General features: G+C 45.4%; 1 protein-coding gene across 4 annotated transcripts in view; it reads right to left on the bottom strand.

Moving 5' to 3' along the window:
* ATG16L1 (autophagy related 16 like 1) overlaps window positions 1–12,550 on the bottom strand; it is a 45,405-nt gene extending 32,855 nt beyond the window's left edge. For 3 of the 4 annotated variants that reach the window (XM_017859379.1, XM_017859380.1, XM_017859381.1), the window contains exons 1-3: window positions 12,170–12,550; window positions 7,953–8,046; window positions 61–166 (exon numbers count right to left, since the gene is read on the bottom strand). In XM_017859379.1, the coding sequence (XP_017714868.1) occupies window positions 61–166; window positions 7,953–8,046; window positions 12,170–12,284 (315 nt within the window). In that variant the 5' untranslated portion in view covers window positions 12,285–12,550. The remainder of the gene's footprint in view (window positions 1–60; window positions 167–7,952; window positions 8,047–12,169) is intronic. The other variant, XM_017859382.1, reaches the window with a different exon arrangement.
* Window positions 12,551–18,764: the final 6,214 nt, after the last annotated feature.

Genomic DNA, 18,764 nt, shown 5'->3' with positions numbered 1-18,764 from the left:
CACTCCCCACAGGACTCTCATAGAGAGCAGAAGACAGATGAGGAAAAGGGCTAGCTTTACCTCCCCACGTTTCTTGTGTAATTCAGTCAGTTCTTCTTGGTGCTTGATCCTCAGCTGGGCCATTTCTTGTAGCTGACTGTCATTCCATGTGCCATCATGTCCGGGACTAAATTGGCAAACCAGGCAGATGAAGAGAATGTGCAAAAAAAGGAGGGGAAAAATGAGACTCCAAATCTTTCCAATTAGTGAAACAACAATTCCAGAAACATGTTCACAAAGCCAATAAACCATTTGGGTGTCTCCAGCAGCTGTGGTTACAGGCACTATGAGTAGAAAGGAGGAGACGCGAAACACATGGAAAAAAGCAAAGCAACTGTGACCACCAGGCATGTCAGGAATAAAAGGTGGAAAGTTCCTGAATGAAGTCCCAGTAACAGGCACACCAACGAGGCCCACTGGCTCAGCAAGGACCTGGGTGCCGATGATGGCAGCAGTGAGTGCAGGGCTCTGCTTTCACACAGCTGACAGTCAACTGAGAGCATGTGTGAGGTCAGGAGTCACACGTGCTTGCCGAAAACTCCAGAAGAAGAAGAAAGAGAACGGGGGGGGGGGGGGGGGGGGGTGCCGCCCTATTTTAATGTAATTGAGGAGGGTTTCTCCAATGTGACACATGGCTAGAGACTGTAAGGAAGTGAGGAATAAGCCATGTGGACCCCTGGGGGAAGGGCCCTCTGGATAGAGGGAGTAGCAGCAGCAGGGCCTGGAGAGGCATACAGCGGGTGGTGTATTTGCAGGAATGGTGACGGAAGGCCCAGCACAGGGGGACAGAGGAGGTGCGCCCAAGGAGGAGGTGGGGAGATGATGCAGAGCCTTGAGGACCCCTCTGAGGGCTGTGAGGTATACTAGGCATGAAGGGAAGCTGCCGGAGGGCTCTGAGCAGCTGAATGACTTAGGTTTTAAAAGGAGAGCAGATTGCATGGGGGTAAGGGCCGAAATAGGAAGACCAGCCAGCAGGGTACTGTGAAGTAAAAATATGGGACAGTGCAGCCCAGACCAGGGTGGGAGCAGTGAGGTGAGATACTGTCTGATTCTAAATCCATTCCAAAGACAGTGCTAACAGGACTTGACTTTGAATTGGGTATGGGGTGTGAAGAAAGATAGCAGTCAAGGATGACTCAAGGCTTTTGGCCTGAGCAACTGGTAGAAGGCAGCTGTCAGCCACTGAAATGGGCAAGACTGGGAGCAGCAGGTTTTGGGGGAGGCCTAAAGGGTTCAGTTGTGGCCAGTCAAGTGAAAACTGAGTATTGCCAACTGGAAACTGAGTATTAAGAGTCTAAACCTCGGCTGGGTTCGGTGGCTCAAGCCTGTAATCCCAGCACTTTGGGAGGCCGAGACGGGCGGATCACGAGGTCAGGAGATCGAGACCATCCTGGCTAACACGATGAAACCCCGTCTCTACTAAAAGAATACAAAAAACTAGCCGGGCGAGGTGGCGGGCGCCTGTAGTCCCAGCTACTCGGGAGGCTGAGGCAGGAGAACGGCGTAAACCCGGGAGGCAAAGCTTGCAGTGAGCTGAGATCTGGCCACTGCACTCCAGCCTGGGCGACAGAGTGAGACTCCATCTCAAAAAAAAAAAAAAGAGTTCGAACCTCAGGGAGAAGTCCAAGCTAGAGGCTAACATGTAGACACTGTCAGCAAATAGATGTGCCTAAGGCCACAGGAGTGAGTTCAGATCACCTCTAGAATCAATGCAGTTTTGGAATCTTTGCCAAGTGTTTACATGGTATCTCAGAAACAGCAGAAGACAACTAGAACTGTGGATTTATAGTTCAAGAGAAGGCTGGTGTCACAGGTGAGAATTATCAGATTATAGTGAGTAGCTGAAATCAGTGCCTGGGGAAAGCTTGTAGATGGAGAAAAGGAATAAGGCTGGACACTAGGATATCAACATCTGAAGAGAGCGGAAAGAACTGCCCACTCCATATGACCTAGACTAAAATAAAAAGAGGGGGGACAAAGGTGGCAGTATAGCAGTCTTTCCATCTCTATATGTATTGTCATTACATAGCTAAGCACAAACTAATACCTTATCTTGAGGCAACCTGGTACTTTCCCAATCTTAGCCTAAGAAGTAATATCAAGAGATTAGAAAGTAGAACACACTTTACATGAAACTACCCTAAATTAGGCAGAATAATTATCAGATCTTCCCCACATTTTTTTTTTTTTTTGAGACGGAGTCTTGCTCTGTCACCCAGGCTGTAGTGCAGTGGTGTGATCTCGACTCACTGTAAGCTCCGCTGCCTGGGTTCAAGTGATTTTTGTGCCCCAGCCTCTAGAGTAGCTGGGACTACAGGTGCGCGCCACCATACCTGGCTAATTTTTTTGTATTTTTAGTAGAGGTGGGGTTTCGCCATGTTGGTCAGGCTGATCTCGAACTCCTAACCTCAGGTGATCCACCCGCTTCAGCCTCCCAAAGTGCTGGGATTACAGGCATGAGCCACCATGCCCGGTCCCCACCTTTTAAAAAAGTATTGAGATGCTATCTATGTTGCAAAGGCTGGCCTCGAACTCCTGGACTCAAGCATGTAGGACGTGGTCCCGCCTTCCAAGGAGCTGGCTAGCTATAGAACAGAATCATGAAATAAAAACTAACAACAGGCCAGGCGCGGTGGCTCATGCCTGTAATTCCAGCACTTTGGGAGGCCGAGGCGGGTGCATCACGAGGTCAGGAGATCGAGACCATCCTGGCTAACACAGTGAAACCCTGTCTCTACTAAAAATACAAAAAATTAGCTGGGCGNTTTTTTTTTTTTTTGAGACGGAGTCTTGCTCTGTCACCCAGGCTGTAGTGCAGTGGTGTGATCTCGACTCACTGTAAGCTCCGCTGCCTGGGTTCAAGTGATTTTGTGCCCCAGCCTCTAGAGTAGCTGGGACTACAGGTGCGCGCCACCATACCTGGCTAATTTTTTTGTATTTTAGTAGAGGTGGGGTTTCGCCATGTTGGTCAGGCTGATCTCGAACTCCTAACCTCAGGTGATCCACCCGCTTCAGCCTCCCAAAGTGCTGGGATTACAGGCATGAGCCACCATGCCCGGTCCCCACCTTTTAAAAAAGTATTGAGATGCTATCTATGTTGCAAAGGCTGGCCTCGAACTCCTGGACTCAAGCATGTAGGACGTGGTCCCGCCTTCCAAGGAGCTGGCTAGCTATAGAACAGAATCATGAAATAAAACTAACAACAGGCCAGGCGCGGTGGCTCATGCCTGTAATTCCAGCACTTTGGGAGGCCGAGGCGGGTGCATCACGAGGTCAGGAGATCGAGACCATCCTGGCTAACACAGTGAAACCCTGTCTCTACTAAAAATACAAAAAATTAGCTGGGCGTGGTGGCGGGCGTTTGTAGTACCAGCTACTCGGGAGGCTGAGGCAGGAGAATGGCATGAACCCGGGAGGCGGAGGTTGCAGTGAGCTGAGACTGCGCCACTGCCCTCCAGCCTGGGCGACAGAGTGAGACTCCGTCTCAAAAACAAAACAAAACAAAAAAAACTAAAACTAACAACATAAAGAAAAACAAAAGTGTATCAGAGTGACGAGAGAAAGTGTTAATCACGTTCAGAGGCAAAGACTTCCCCAGACAAGGATGGTTTCATTTTGGGAGGGGTTTCCCAAGAGGAACTAAAGTAGGAATCTCCTAGGAAGGGCAAAATGGAGGCAAGATCATCAGGCAGAGGGGCCTCAGGATTAGATGCTTAAACTTCAAAGTCTACCAAGACACAGAACTCAACAGAAATGCTAGGAGAGACTAAGGCAAGCAGGATACAGCTCTTTTCACGACCCAAAGCCTCCAAAGACTTCCTATTTTACTTACAATGAATATCATCAGCCCACGAAGGTGCTTGTCAAGTAGAAAAAAACAATCACTCAGAGGGCATGTTTCAAGCACAGATTCCTGGAGCCCACTAACAGGTGATCTGCCTTCCTAGCAAGGCCCAGCAATCTGCATTTCTCACTTTCTGTGCGCTGGTGATGGGAATGTTGCTGGTTCCAGAAAGTCTGAGTAGCAGTAAAGGTGGTAGTGCTCAAACTTTAGAGGTCACTAGAATCACCTAAAGCATTTCTGAAAACACAGATTACCAGGTCCCACCCCTAGAGTTTCTAATAGAATAGGTCTGAGATGGGGCCCAAGAATCTTTGTTTCTAACAACTTCCCAGAAGATGCCACTAGTCCAGGAACCATGCTTAGAATAAACAATTTTGAGGCTGAAAAGTTTGATTTTAAACTGTAGGCAAAGTGATGAAAACACTTAAGAGAAAGTCTGATAACTGATGCAGATGACTATTTAAGCACAGTGCGCACTGTTTTACGGTTAATTAGGATGAGACAGGCAGGGTCTTTGGAGAGACAGGAAGGAGGGGAAAGGAAACCAATGAAGTGCCCAGCTTCTGTGAACACCCTTACATGCTCTAGCAAATGTCCCTTTGAGTTGGTCTCCCCCACTAGATTCTACTCCTCCTCAGAGTAGGGACTCTGGCTTACTCATCTCTACATCCCTAATGCCCAGCCCACACTGCAGTCACAGAAGTCTATTGAGTGAATGAGGCTCTCACCACAGTCTGGGAATAAGAAGATAAATAAACAAAGGAGGTGGCAAAATAAATGTAAACCAAAGGATGCAAGAGGCTAGGGGGTGGAGAACCAATGGGCTTGGTGGATATGGGGAATATGAGGAATAAAGGAATGTGGGGAGGGGAAGATACAGAGGGAAGAAGGAACCATAGATGACTCGTGGAAAACAACGATACTGTGAATGGAAACAAATAAGTCAGGAGAGCAGACTTATTATGGATAACATTTGTGGAAATGGAAAGACCGAACAAGGGGTAACCTGATGAAGCCCACCATTCAACCTGCCTTGCCTGCTTTTCATCACTTTTTTCTAGTTCCAAAATCCCACTAGCAAGTCAAGTTGCCAAACAATACCTAACTAAACTCCCACTAGCTTCCTTATAAATAATAACTGACTGTGGCTCACTACAATAACTGGTGCTTAAAGTTTTTCTCCAGGAACTAGGAGGCAGCTCTTGCTCATTACAGCCAGCTGAGACCCCCAACCCTTCAACTGGGCCTGTGTGAATGCCCAAGAGGTGATCTTTTGACATCAGAGGGCCAAAACACTCCTCCCTCAGATGGTGCTAATGCCACCATTTTCTGCATGTGTCCTATGAGGAACCACATAGCTAGATTATGCTTGCATGGAAGCCCCAATGACCTCATCTTTCCTACCCCCCAGTCACCTCTTTCCGCACTTTAGACCACCCTGCTTTCTATCGCGTAAGTACCCCCATCCCTATTTTCAAGGAGGTGGATTTGAGACCTGTTCTCCTGCCTCCTTGCTTGGCCATGTTATGAATAAACTCTCACAAAACCCATCATCTCAGTGATTAATTTGCTGTGAGTGGGCTGAATGAACCTGATTTATAACAAGACCGCCAACTAAATGACCATCCCACTGGATGTGGTGGCTCATGCCTGTAAACCCAACACTAATGGAAGGTTGAGGAGGGAGGATCACTTAAGCCCAGGAGTAAAGACCAGGCTGGGTAACATAGTGAGACCCCTATCTCTACAAAAAATTAAAAAATTAGACTGGCATGGTGGTGCACACCTGTAGTCTCCAAGCTACTCAGAAGGCTAAGGCAGGACGATTGCTTGAGCCCCGGAGGTTGAGGCTGCGGTAAGCCATGATCATGCCACTGCACTCCAGCCTGGGCGACAGAGAGATACCCTGCCTCAAAAGACTATCCTAGTGAAATTCAGCCAAAAGAACTGCTGCATATTCCAAGCACATGAGTTTGGCTAACAGATACAGAATACAAGAATACAGTCACCAAGGGTTTAATCAGATAGAAATGTTTTTAGTTTTCAATTGGATGAATTTAGATGAAAATGGTGAAACAGCATTATCTACACCTAAAGTTAACCAAAATACTAAAACTAATATCTTAAGTACTACAGAAGGCCTCCCAGGGCCACAGCCAGGCAGGATCTCCTGAACTGTTACAAAGCAAGGACGGAAGTGAGGCCCCGCCAAGCCATCTGTTCTCTGGTATCTTTCCCACTCCGTCCTCTACCAGGAGACCATCCTGCCAGATGAGGAGACGTGAGAGCAGCTACAGCTCTAGGAGTAAATACATCAGGCTACAGCTACCATTTCTAGACACCATAAATCACCAACCTTGTTTTTACAATTGCTAAATGTGTGGAGATTTCAGAGAAATAATGGTTACTGTTCCCATACCAAATTTAACATGCAAACACAACGAATATTATGGAAGAGAACAATAAGACTTCAAATATACATAAATGCACACAAATGACCCAGTAAACACAAATACGCCACCATGAACAAATATGTATCTCATGAAATATTCTATTAATACACACACACACACACACACACACATATATATTTGGGACTGAGTCTTGCTCTGTCACTCAGGCTGGAGTGCAGTGGTGTGATCTTGGCTCACTGCAACCTCCGCCTCCCAGGTTCAAGCAATTCTCTGCCTCAGCCTCCCAGGTAGCTGGGATTACAGGCGCCTGCCACCAGGCCTGGCTAATTTTTGTATTTTTAGTAGAGACGGGGTTTCACCATCTCGGCCAGGCTGGTCCTGAACTCCTGACCTCGTGATCCACCCGCCTTGGCCTTTCAAAGTGCTGGGATTACAGGTGTGAGCCACCGCGCTCAGCACACACTGGTGTATTTCTAATCTAGTTCTTAAAGAAAAATAAGAGCTTATTGCAATCTGCTCATTTGATTTCACAATCTACTAATACTGATGCTCCTCTACTTACTGAGGCTAAGTCCCTTTAAACCCATCAGAAGTTGAAAATATATAGTAGGTTGAGAATACATTCAATACATCTCACCTACTGAGTATCATAGGTTACACTTACATTAGCCTACAGTTGGGCGAAATCATCTAACACAAAGCCTATTTTATAGTAAGTTGTTGAATATCTCATGCAATTTATTGAATACTAAACTGAAGGGGAAAAACGGAACGGTTGGATGGATACTCAAAGTACAGTTCTACTGAAAGTGCATCACTTCTGCACCATTATAAAGGTGAAGAATTGTAAGCTGGCCAGCATGGTGGCTCACGCCTGTAATCCCAACACTTTCAGAAGCTGAGGTAGGTCGATCATTTGACGTCAAGTGGTCGAGACCACCCTGGCCAACATGGTCAAACCCTGCCTCTACTAAAAATACAAAAACTAGCCAGGTGTGGTGGTGGGCGCCTGTGATCCCAGCTATCTGGGAGGCTGAGGCAGGAGAACTGCTTGAACCCGGGAGGTGGAGGTTGCAGGTTGCGGTGAGCTGAGATTGCGCCACTGCACCCCAGCCTGGGTGACAGAGGGAGACAGTCTCAAAAAAGAAAAGAAAAGAAAAGAAAATTGTAAGTTGAACCACTGCAAGTTGGGGACCATTTGTATGTTGAAAAAAACACCAACCTAAAAAGGATCAAATAGACCCATACTGCACAAAAGCAATTTTTTTGTATGTACCAATCAATCCTATATTAATAGGATCTACAAAAACCTGCTCAGAAATACTTAACTTGTCTGTGATTATTTAAAAACAAAGAACCAAAAAACATGAACCCTGGCAGGTTAGATGAGAAACTGATGTAGGGTTACCACATGAACCCGCCTTAAGAAATTTCTCAAGCTGAGAGCACTGTACTGATAATAACCTTTCTAGGTATGTACATACCTTTTAAAAAACAATTTTAATTACACGGTTTTAGTTCTTATTTGAAAGGAGCTGACAAAAACCGGAACACAAAATAGTACTTGATTTGCTTTTAAACTAGAGAAGTGACAACTGAACTGAGATAAATCTCATTAGAGGAGACACAAATAATACAGGTTAGTTTCAAAATACCTTATCTCATGCCTGTTTGGTACGTCATGTTTTTCAGCCTGTAGTTTCTGGGCCAACACTGAATGAAGATCTGACTTTTCCAGCAATTTGTTATCTATTAAAATAAAAAAGTCAGAAATGAAGTTATTGTAACATATGTACACTTGCTAGGTACCTACCTTGTCATGTATTGAAGAAAAAAATACAGGAACATACATTCCTCAGCCATAGTAACCTACAGAATCACCTGCAAGAATGTCTTCTCTATTAAAGGGAGCTGAAAATGCTTCCTACCCCCGAAGTTATTTGTTTCTACCTTGGGAGGAAAAAAGAAAAAGAACCACACTAAACAAAATGGCAAAGGGAAATGCCATGGACCTTTAAGTACTACAGGAGAACTTTACCATAATTGACACATTAAATTACTTTTTAGGTCAGGGAACTAGAAATATAAATAAATGACAGTCCCCAACATGAAGGAGTTAACATTTAATTCAGTCAAGTATAAAAAGGTACAGAGAATATACTCTGTACTCATTTTTATGAATGGTGTCACAGGTGGTGACATATGAGTTAAGTCTTAAAAGAAGATGATAGGCCACGCAGAAGGAATAACAGAGTCTTTTGCTAAGTGGCTGGAAATAAAGGTTGGAGCCAACACTGGAAAAAGCAGGATCAGAAATTCAGACTTCTTACTGGCAATGATGAAATAAGAAATTATAAAAGCAGGCAGTTACATTAACAGATCCGTATTGGTAAAAAGTCAAAGATTATTCTGAGACTCTTTGCTCAGGCAACTGGGCAGAGGATGCTAACGTGTGAGAGAACACAGGAGGGGAGAGCTAAGAGAGGAAATGGGTTCTCTTTCCAAACCTAATCAATTTGACAGGAGACAGAGTACAGAAACTCAAAAGACAGGATTAGAAAGAACATGGAGTTACGAGTAATAGGCACACAGGCCAGGCGCAGCGGCTCACACCTGTAATCCCAGCACTTTGGAAGGCAGAGGAAGGCGGATTACCTGAGGTCAGGAGTTCGAGAACAGCCTGGCCAACATGGTGAAACTACTAAAAATACAAAAATTAGCCAGGCACGGTGGCACTTGCCCGTAGTCCCAGCTACTAGGGAGGCTGAGGCACGAGAATTGCTTGAACCCGGGAGGCAGAGGTTGCAGTGAGCTGAGATCACGCCACTGCACTCCAGCCTGGGCGACAGAGCAAGACTCTGTCTCTAAATAAATAAAATGAAATAAAAAACAAGAGTAATAGGCATACAGGCACCAGTAAGATCAGATATGGGTACCGGTTCTGCAGGTACCAAGCAGAACAAGACAAGGTTTATGCTAGTGACTACTCCTGTTAAAAGAGCTTGTTTCTCTTTTAGTCTTGAGTCCCACTTCCTGATATCCGAAAAGAGAATTCCTGGGTAGAAACACTCTCATCTGTATTAGTCAAATGAATTAGCTCAGCCAAACTGGGCATTGGTTTCAACCTGGGACATCATGATCAAGAGAAAGGTTTAAAATCCACCAGTGTCAAAGGGCTCTAGTAAGATCTTCAGATGTTAAACCAAAGCTTGGTGCCCTGTGATAATTTTAGGTTCTTTCAAAAAAACAGAGGCATTCAAAAGAAGTCCTTCTCAAAGGTTGCTCCCTGAAGAGAAGGCTGGAGACAGAGGGAAGCCTTTCCCCTCCCCCTACAGCTTCTTTCCACCGTTCTCTTCAGACTCAAAGGCACGGACTGAACAGGGAACGGACTCCAGGTTGATGGAGGGTCAGAACTTGACTGGCCTGGGGAGGCTGGAATGAGCGGAATGAAGGTGTTTCGCAAACTGATAGAAACGATCTCCCTAAACGCCAATCCCTCCGCCTAAACAGAAGATCTTAACAAGCAAAGGCTGTCTCACTCTCCTGTTCATTGTTAGCTTCTCATCCCAGTCTCCTCTCCTGGTCCCTCAGGCAAGCATTACTGGCTACTCTAGTACCCTTTAAAGCTATCTTCTTTCCACAACTGACCTCTTATTCTGACTGTTCTACATGTTCCTGTCCCATCAAGATGCCATTTTCAAAGTGCAGGAAAACATTCCATTTGTGTCAAGAGATAATGCTTTACAATTACAGGCTATTATACAGATGGCTTTGAAAGCACTTATACGCACAGCACTGTTTTTATGAAGTAGGCAGGGCAAGCTTCATCCCCATTTTATAGATGAGGCAAAACAGGCTCAGAAAGTAAGTGAAAAGGTTCAGTGAGGGGTGAGTCAAGCCTCCAATCCAATTTGACTTTCAAAGGATATTAGCTTTTAAAGCATAAGCACCCAATAAGCACCTAATGAACTGATTTATGTCATCTGTCAGGGAATCATGTTTTCAGTAACAGGGACTTGTGCTTGCGGCCTTCTGAAACAGCACTGTTCTTCAGGGCCTCCTAGAACAGCAAAGCATCCCCTTTCTTCTCAGTTTTGTTAAAACAATGGGTGCAGTGAAAGTAAAGAACCATTTGCTGGGGGAGCCAGTGAGAGAAGCAAATGCAAAAGTTAGTCATCAAGCCTGAGTTCATATCCCAGTCCCGGCTGGGCACGGTGGCTCATGCCTGTAATCCCAGCACTTTGGGAGGCTGAGGCAGGTACATCACCTGAGGTCAGGAGTTCAAGATCAACCTGGCCAACATGGTGAAACCCTGTCTCTACTAAAAATACAAAGATCAGTCGGGCGTGGTGGTGCTCGCCTATAGTTCCAGCTACTAGGGAGGCTGAGGCAGGAGGATCTCTTGAACCTGGGAGGTGGAGGTTGCAGTGAGCTGACATCGCGCCACTGCACTCCAGCCTGGGTGACAGAGCAAGACTCTGTCTCAAAAAAAAAAAAAAAAACTCTGTCCCACCATTAACCTGCAGTGCAACCTCAGAAGTTACCTATTCTCTCTTGGCCTCAGTTCCATGTGTGAAAATGGCAATAACCGGTCCTGCTTCATATATAGAATTTTGGGAAAGATAAAGTGAAATAACACATGCAAATAATTACCACAGTACTCAAATTTCTCTGCACAGTAGAGTCATTTGGGAAGCATCAAAAAACACTGATAACTTGGCATGCAGTTCTAGGCTGAATCTCACACACACACGATACCTGTGTCCTAACTTCATATATTGTGATTTAGTTGGTCTGGGTGTGGCTTGGGATTTGTAATTTTTTAAAGATCTACAGGTAATGCTAATGTGCAGCTAAGTTTGAGAACTACTGATTTTGCACAATCAGAATGCAAAAAAGGCAGCAATTATTATTTTGAATCCCATGATCAACATAACTTGGGAAAGTTGCCAGGTTTACTTTCAGGGACAGATGGAACCACCTTAGTAGGACCATTACAATTTAGGTAAAGGTACAAACATTTTTGTACCCTTAAGCTGCAAGCAGTAAGGGGAAAGAAAACCACCTCTTTCATACTTAAGATTTCAGTAACAGTAAAGGTTCTGTCCCACCTAAAAGAGATTAAGAATCAAAATGTATAACACCAAGGTGGGGGGATAACACTTTGGTAGGCCGAGGTGGGAAGATGGCTTGAGCCCAGGAGTTGGAGACCAGCCTGGGAAATACAGTGAACCCTCGTTCCAAAAAAAATTTTTTTTTTTAAATTAGCCGAGCGTGGTGGTGCGCGTCCGTAATCCCAGTTACTCGGGAGGCTTAGATGGCGAGGATCACTTGAGCCTGGGAGTTTCAGGCTGCAGTGAGCCGTGATCTCCGCCACTGCACTCCAGTCTCGGCGACAGAGCAAGACCCTGATCCCCTACCCCTCTTTCCCCGCAAAAAACCCACCAAGGTAGAGTAAGGGAAGTAAGTTTGAGGAATCAAAGGCCACCCGTTCCAGTGCATTCAGAAGGCAATGTTAATTCAGCGACTTAAAGTCAACGACCGTTTCATTAACCTGACCCCATAAATGGGATGTTTCTGGGACCTATTTAAGTGCATAAGCGTTGTGTGAGCTGCTGGGATTTACAAATACAAACACGAACTGTGCCTCCCCACAAAGATCGCACAGTTTAGAAGAGAAAATCCTCTAAAGAGAAAACACAAGTTAGAAAAAACATTTAAAAGGCTTGGGGCGTCCCAAGCGCGGGGTACCCGGGGCGGCCGCCAAGCGTGCGGGCGGCGCCGAGGACTCGGCCTCAGGTTTCCGCGGGCGCCCCGCATGCTTCCGCGGGACTCGCCCGCCCCGCTCCCAGCCCGCAGCGGCGCCGCTCACACTGCAGGATGATCTCCTCGAACGCCTGTCTCTGCAGCCGGTCCCGGCGCCTCAGTTCCTCCGAGATGTGCCGCTTCCAACGGGGGAAGTCAGCGGAGCGGAGGCCCGACGACATGTCGCTTCCTGTCCCGGCACCTCAGCGCCACCGATGCGAGCGGGGGCTGGCGGCCGTGGCTTGCAGCATGAGGCAACCAGCGGACGCGGGAAAGCCAGCAATCCCGGAGCTCACCTCCACACACCGACCGTCCCCGAGGCCATCCGGGACTGTCTTCCGGCTCCTGCCGGAAATGATTTTCCAGAGGGCCGGAAGACCCTCCCCCTCACCCGGCGTATCACGCCGCACAGGCTCAGGGGCCGGTGCCTAGCAAGGCGCTAGCTAGTGACGCCAGCCTGTCGCCGGAAGCGTCAGAGGCAGAGAGGTGGCCGCTTGGGGGCGTCCGGGCACCGCGCAAGGCACAGCTCCGGGCGGGAAGGAGGCAGGAAAGGGGCCACTTCCTCCTGACTGCTTTCTTTTGCTACTTTTCAACCCTTTTCGTGTTTTCTTTCTTGGCCTGTTTCCCGCAACTTTTTTTTTTTTTTAATCGCAGTTTAGGAACAAATGGGGTTCCCTCCCTTCATAGTAGCTCTGTGACTGTGGATGATGGCAGCCTCCCTAAGCCTCAGTTGTCAGGTAATCTGTAAACTGGGAACAGTAGTGATACCTACCTCAGAAGGTTGTCACGAATAGTAAAAAGAAAAACCCATGTAATGCAGTCAGCACTGTGCTTGACACAGGGGAAACCTAAGTTTACAAAGACACTCGGTGTCTTCCCAAGGCCTACCCTGACAGCAGAAGAGTTGCCATCTTGGATAACTGTCACCATTTTAAGTTCCCCTTGATTAAAAAGCTACCTAAATCCAACCCAAAAACATGAGCCTAATGGCGAATGTCCGCATAACCAGAAACATTCCAACCCTAAGATAAACCCCCTTCCAACCAGAAACATGCCAACCAGGAGATAGCCTCCCCTCTGATCAGAGACTTTCCAACCCTGCAATAAACTTTCCCTCATATAGAAACATTATGAACCTGCAATAAGCTCACCGCTTCGTAAACCCTTAAACACCCTTAGTGTGTAAGAGAAAATGCTCCTGACCAAAATCAACAAGAAGTCCCTCTCAGGTTTATTCTCCAAAATAAACCAGACTTTGACTGTTAAGGTCCTTTTCGTGTTTCTTTCTTAACTCTTACATACCTGAAGTCAGGGTGCTTTGGCAAGAGTGTCCCACTGAACTTGGAAATAGTTTTTGTGGTTTGTTTGGGTTTTTTTGTTTGTTTGTTTGCAATGGAGAAGAGGACTGGAAATAGGAGCTAAGAAAGATGTGAATCGTGTATCAGAGTTTGTCTTCATTGTTAGAATCCTAGAAATTGTGGCCTGACAATAAATGGAGCCTTGGAAGGTGATCTAAGGCTGTAGAAGTTGAAAGGGGGAGATGAAGATCCTCCTGAGAAAGTTGTGTCTGTGAACAAGCTCAGTAGAATGGAAAACCCAGTTCTGTAATAGAGTTGGTGGAGCTCTATCTGCCTTTAACTATTTACTGGCATAAAAATGGAACCAGACAAAGTAGGTGGCCAAAAGAGGGGAAAGGAATATCAGAAACTACCTTCTCTTTCAGTGTGTCTCAAGTCCAGAGGAAGGTCCTTAAGAGACAGATAAGAAGAACTTAGGTGGCCGGGTGCGATGGCTCACGCCTGTAATCCCAGCACTTTGGGAGGCCGAAGTGGGCAGATCACGAGGTCAGGAGATCGAGACCATCCTAGCTAACACGGTGAAACCCCGTCTCTACTAAAAATACAAACAAACAAACAAACAAAATTAGCCGGGCATGGTGGTGGGCGCCTGTAGTCCCAGCCACTCGGGAGGCTGAGGCAGGAGAATGGTGAACTTGGGAAGTGGAGTTTGCAGTGAGCCAAGATCGCGCCACTGCGCTCCAGCCTGGGCGACAGAGCAAAACTCCGTCTCAGAAAAAATTAAAAAAAAGAAGAACTTAGGCCGAGGAGAGGAGGACAGTCAGGCTTCTAGCACTGTAGTTAAAGATATTTCACTGGTAATCAGTATTGAGTGGACCTGAAGTCTTTGGAAGGATCCATGGGGATCAGAAATAGAAGTGACTTCCTCACGCACTGAACAAAATGAAAAAGTTCTGAAAGTGACCGAGAATGCCTTCAAATGCAGCAGTGGCACCACCCTTAAAAGATCATTACACTACATCTTGACAGTTGAGCACGTTAATTTTCCACATTTATGATTAAAATATGTTTCCAAGGCTGGGCATGGTGGCTCACACCTGTAATCCCAACACTTTGGGAGGCCAAGGTGAGAGGATCACTTGAGCTCAGGAATTTGAGACTGACCACCCTGGGCAACGTGATGCAACTCTGTCTCTACAAAAATACAAAAAATTAGTTGAGTGTGTTGGCATGTGCCTGTAATCCTAGCTACTGGAATGGGGCTGAGGTGGGAGGATCACTTGAGCCTAGGAGGTCAAGACTGCGGTGAGCTGAGATCGCACCACTGCGTTCCAGCAGCCTGGTCAACAGAGTGAGACCCTGACTCTCTCTTTCTGTATATAAAAATATGTTTACAAATTTGCAGTTGCCTAACCAGCAATTCCACTTACAGGAATTTATGCCAAGAAATATTTGGACACATGTCCACATACAAAAATCTTTGTCACAGCATTGTTTTTGGGTTGGTGTAAAAGTAATTGCGGTTTATAATAATGGTGAGAAGTTGGGGAAAAAAATCTACATTTCCAACAATAAGAGATTGGTTAAATTACTGTATATTTATTGCTGGAAATTGTTGATAGTAACAGCAGTATATGTCATAAATCAATTTATATAAAATTAGTGTGTCCCTAGCTCCTCAAACACAAATATTTGTTGATCACATGAAGAATAATTTCTAAAGAAAGGATGTGAAGCTCTCCTAGGCCTGCCCTCCTCCTAACTCACCAGTTTTATCTGGCACACAACCGCAACCACACTGAAGCCTCTTACTTCCTTCTGCTTACCGTGCTCCCTCCCATTGCAGGGCCTTTGGATTTACTGTGTTGGGCACATCTTCCCTTCTGATTTCTCCGAATTAATTTCTGTGTGTTCATTCTCATTTCAGTAGTCACTTCCTCACAACAGTCAGATAAGAGACCTTCATAACCAAATCTTATCTCCCTGTTACACGTGTACCTCTCCTTTATAGCATTGATCCCAGTTACAGCTTCACATATATTTGTATCATTACTTAATTAAAGTCTGTCTCCCCCAGTAGACTGTAAACTCCATGAGACAAGAGCTGTGTCTGGTTTTGCACATCATTATATCTCCAGCAAGAGCACGAAGCCCTTTATGTGTTAGGTGCTCAGTAAATGTTATTTAATTAATGAATGGAATATGTGAAAATACTAATAGTAGCATTATCTGTAGGCAGTGGTATTGCTGGTGTTTTTTTCTTATATGTGTATTTTACATGCATTTTCTAATAGGTAGACATTATATATGTATACTATGTATTCATGAAAAAGTTGGGCCAGGCGCGGTGGCTCACACCTGTAATCCCAGCACTTTGGGAGGCTGAGGCAGGTGGATCACCTGAGGTCAGGAGTTCGAGACCGGCTTGCTCAACATGGCAAAACCCCATCTCTACTAAAAATACAAAAAATTAGCTAGACGTGGTGTCAGGCACCTGTAATCTCAGGTGCTTGGGAAGCTGAGGCAGGAGAATGGCTTGAACCCGGGAGGTGGAGGTCGCAGTGAGCCGAGATTGTGCCATTCCACTCCAGACTGGGTGACAGAGCGACACTCTGTCTCAAAAAAAAAAAAAAAAAAAAACTTCTAGAAATGAATACATATTTATTGATAAAACCATTTATTTTGACAGCATGGGAGATCATGAATCAGCAGGAACACTTCTACAGTGCTATGGGCTGTGCATTCTTCTGAGTAGTATTCCACATATTATAACTCATTTCCTCCTCACAATAATTCTGCTCAGTAGCGTCTTCATCCTTATTTACAGACGAGGAATCTGAGGCACAGGGAGGTTAAGTAACTTGCCTGAGGACACCTGGCTAGTAAAGTGGCAAGACCTGGGTTCAAATACAGGCAGTTTCATTCTAACATCTGTGCCTTTAACCACTGCACGCCATCATCCAGTCTCTGTTCTGGCTGTCACTGCAGTCTGGCTAGACTAGAATACATGAAACAGAATAATTTTTAAGTAATATGTAACTCACTCCTAAATTAGCCAATGGGGGGGCAACCTGGTGTAGAGCAAAGTCAGTGATGGGGAGGCTTCAGGTGTGTTCACAGGCCCTGAGGGGAATGACTGGATGGAGGGTGAGTAATACAGGGGATGAGTAATAGGAAGGAGGAGGAAATAGGTTGTCTGAATACTCTGGTGACAAATAACAGATCTTGAGAGTTTTTATTTGTTCTGGTAAATAGTGATTGTCTAAAGGATTCAGCATGCTTTGCCGGGAAGCAGCATCTGTGAAATGGAGTCTGACTGCCTATAACGGATGTAAGATAAATGTAAAATATCCCAAGATTCTTGTAGCAATATGTTAACCCTCACGAATTTGCTCACAGGAAGTAGAAAAGGCATCACTTATCAAAGGACTTTTTTTGTGGAAAGTCTAGTTTCACTGAAACAAAGTACCACCAGCTTTAACATAACATCACTTCTGTGGCAGCATTTCCACTGCTAAAAACTTCCAAGAGATTCTCACCTCCATCATTGATGCCTACACACCTCATCTGTGAGATCCTCTAGTTATGCTCCAATTCAGAGGAATTCAAGGGCCAACCTTCAAACTATTGTCCTATTTACTCTTTTCTCTGCCCTTTGGGTCTTCCTGATTTCCTTTACCTTCCACTCAGCAGGTTAAAAAAACAGTGCAATTCCAGTGTGGGTTGGGCACAGGGATGGGCATCCTAACTTCAAAGAGCTCACTCTAGGAAGGGAGATTGGAACACGTATCATTTATGGATACAAGGAATATAGAGTACAAAGAACCAGCCTGATGGCAGTACCAAAGGGGTTCAGTTCTCTTCTGTTGGTTTTTCTCTGGCTTCTATTCTTAAAATCTCATTTGCTATTATTCTTTTAAAAAATTATCTTAGTCTTTATTTCCACTCCTTTTCAGCTCTTCCCAAAATTATATTACTTAAAGTGAAAATAAACGAAGTTAACTGTGTTACTGTGTTAACTGTCTGCTGTATAAACCCAATAGCTGCTAAAGTAAACCAAAGGATAGTCAAGAAACCAACTTACACAGGTTTCCAGACACACCGCTGATCCTTCCAAACCTTATTTATTTATTTATTTTTATTTTTATTTTTTGAGACAGGGTCTCACTCTGTCACCCAGGCTGGAGTGCAGTGGTATCATCTCGGCTCACTGCAACCTTCGTTTCCTGGGTTCAAGCAATTCTTGTGCCTCAGCCTCCCGAGTAGCTGGGATTACGGGCACTTGCCACTACTCCCAGCTAATTTTTTGTATTTTCAGTAGAGACAGGGTTTCACTATGTTGGCCAAGCTGGTCTCGAACTCCTGACCTCAAGTGACCTGCCCATCTTGGCCTCCATCTGCTGGGATTACAGGTGTGAACCACTGTGCCGGGTCCAAACCTCATTTCTTTTTTTTTTTTTTTTTTTGAGACGGAGTCTCGCTCTATCGCCCAGGCTGGAGTGCAGTGGCCGGATCTCAGCTCACTGCAAGCTCCGCCTCCCGGGTTTACGCCATTCTCCTGCCTCAGCCTCCCGAGTAGCTGGGACTATAGGCGCCCGCCACCTCGCCTGGTTAGTTTTTTGTATTTTTTAGTAGAGACGGGGTTTCACGGTGTTAGCCAGGATGGTCTCGATCTCCTGACCTCGTGATCCACCTGTCTCGGCCTCCCAAAGTGCTGGGATTACAGGCTTGAGCCACCACGCCCGGCCAAACCTCATTTCTTAATATGATAATAGCAATGCTCCCTTGTAGACATATGTTACTTGGCTCTTTTGCCCCTTATTTTTCTTTTTTTTGGGGGGGGGGGCGGTCATTGCTTTTGTGTATATATATATATGCACATGGCAGGAAATTTTCATTATAAAGAAACTCTGTGTACATAGATTAAACCACATGCAGATCATGTCCTTCACTCCATATATATGTTGATGCTCAGATTTCATATTATTTTATTTCATTTTTTGGGACAGGGTCTTGATCTATCACCCAGATTGGAGTACAGTGGCACGATCACAGCTCACTGCAGCCTCAAACTCTCAGGCTCAAGCGATCCTCCCACCTCAGGCTCTCAAATAACTGGGACTAACTTTTGTTTGTTTGTTTTTTGTAGAGACTGGGTCTCACTAAGTTGCTCAGGCTGACCTCAAACTCCTGGGCTCAAGTAATCCTCCTGCCTCAGCTTGCCAAAGTGCTAGGATTACAGGCAGGAGTAACCTTGCCTGGCAGATTTCATATTATTTATTTATTTATTTATTATTATTATTATTTTTTTTGAGATGGAATCTTAGTCTGTTGCCCAGACTGGAGTACAGTGACTCGATCTCA

The sequence above is a fragment of the Rhinopithecus bieti genome, unplaced genomic scaffold (assembly GCF_001698545.2).
Source record: "Rhinopithecus bieti isolate Rb0 unplaced genomic scaffold, ASM169854v2 scaffold_50517, whole genome shotgun sequence".
Classification (NCBI taxonomy): domain Eukaryota; kingdom Metazoa; phylum Chordata; class Mammalia; order Primates; family Cercopithecidae; genus Rhinopithecus; species Rhinopithecus bieti.
This window is presented reverse-complemented; position numbering and strand designations above follow the sequence as displayed.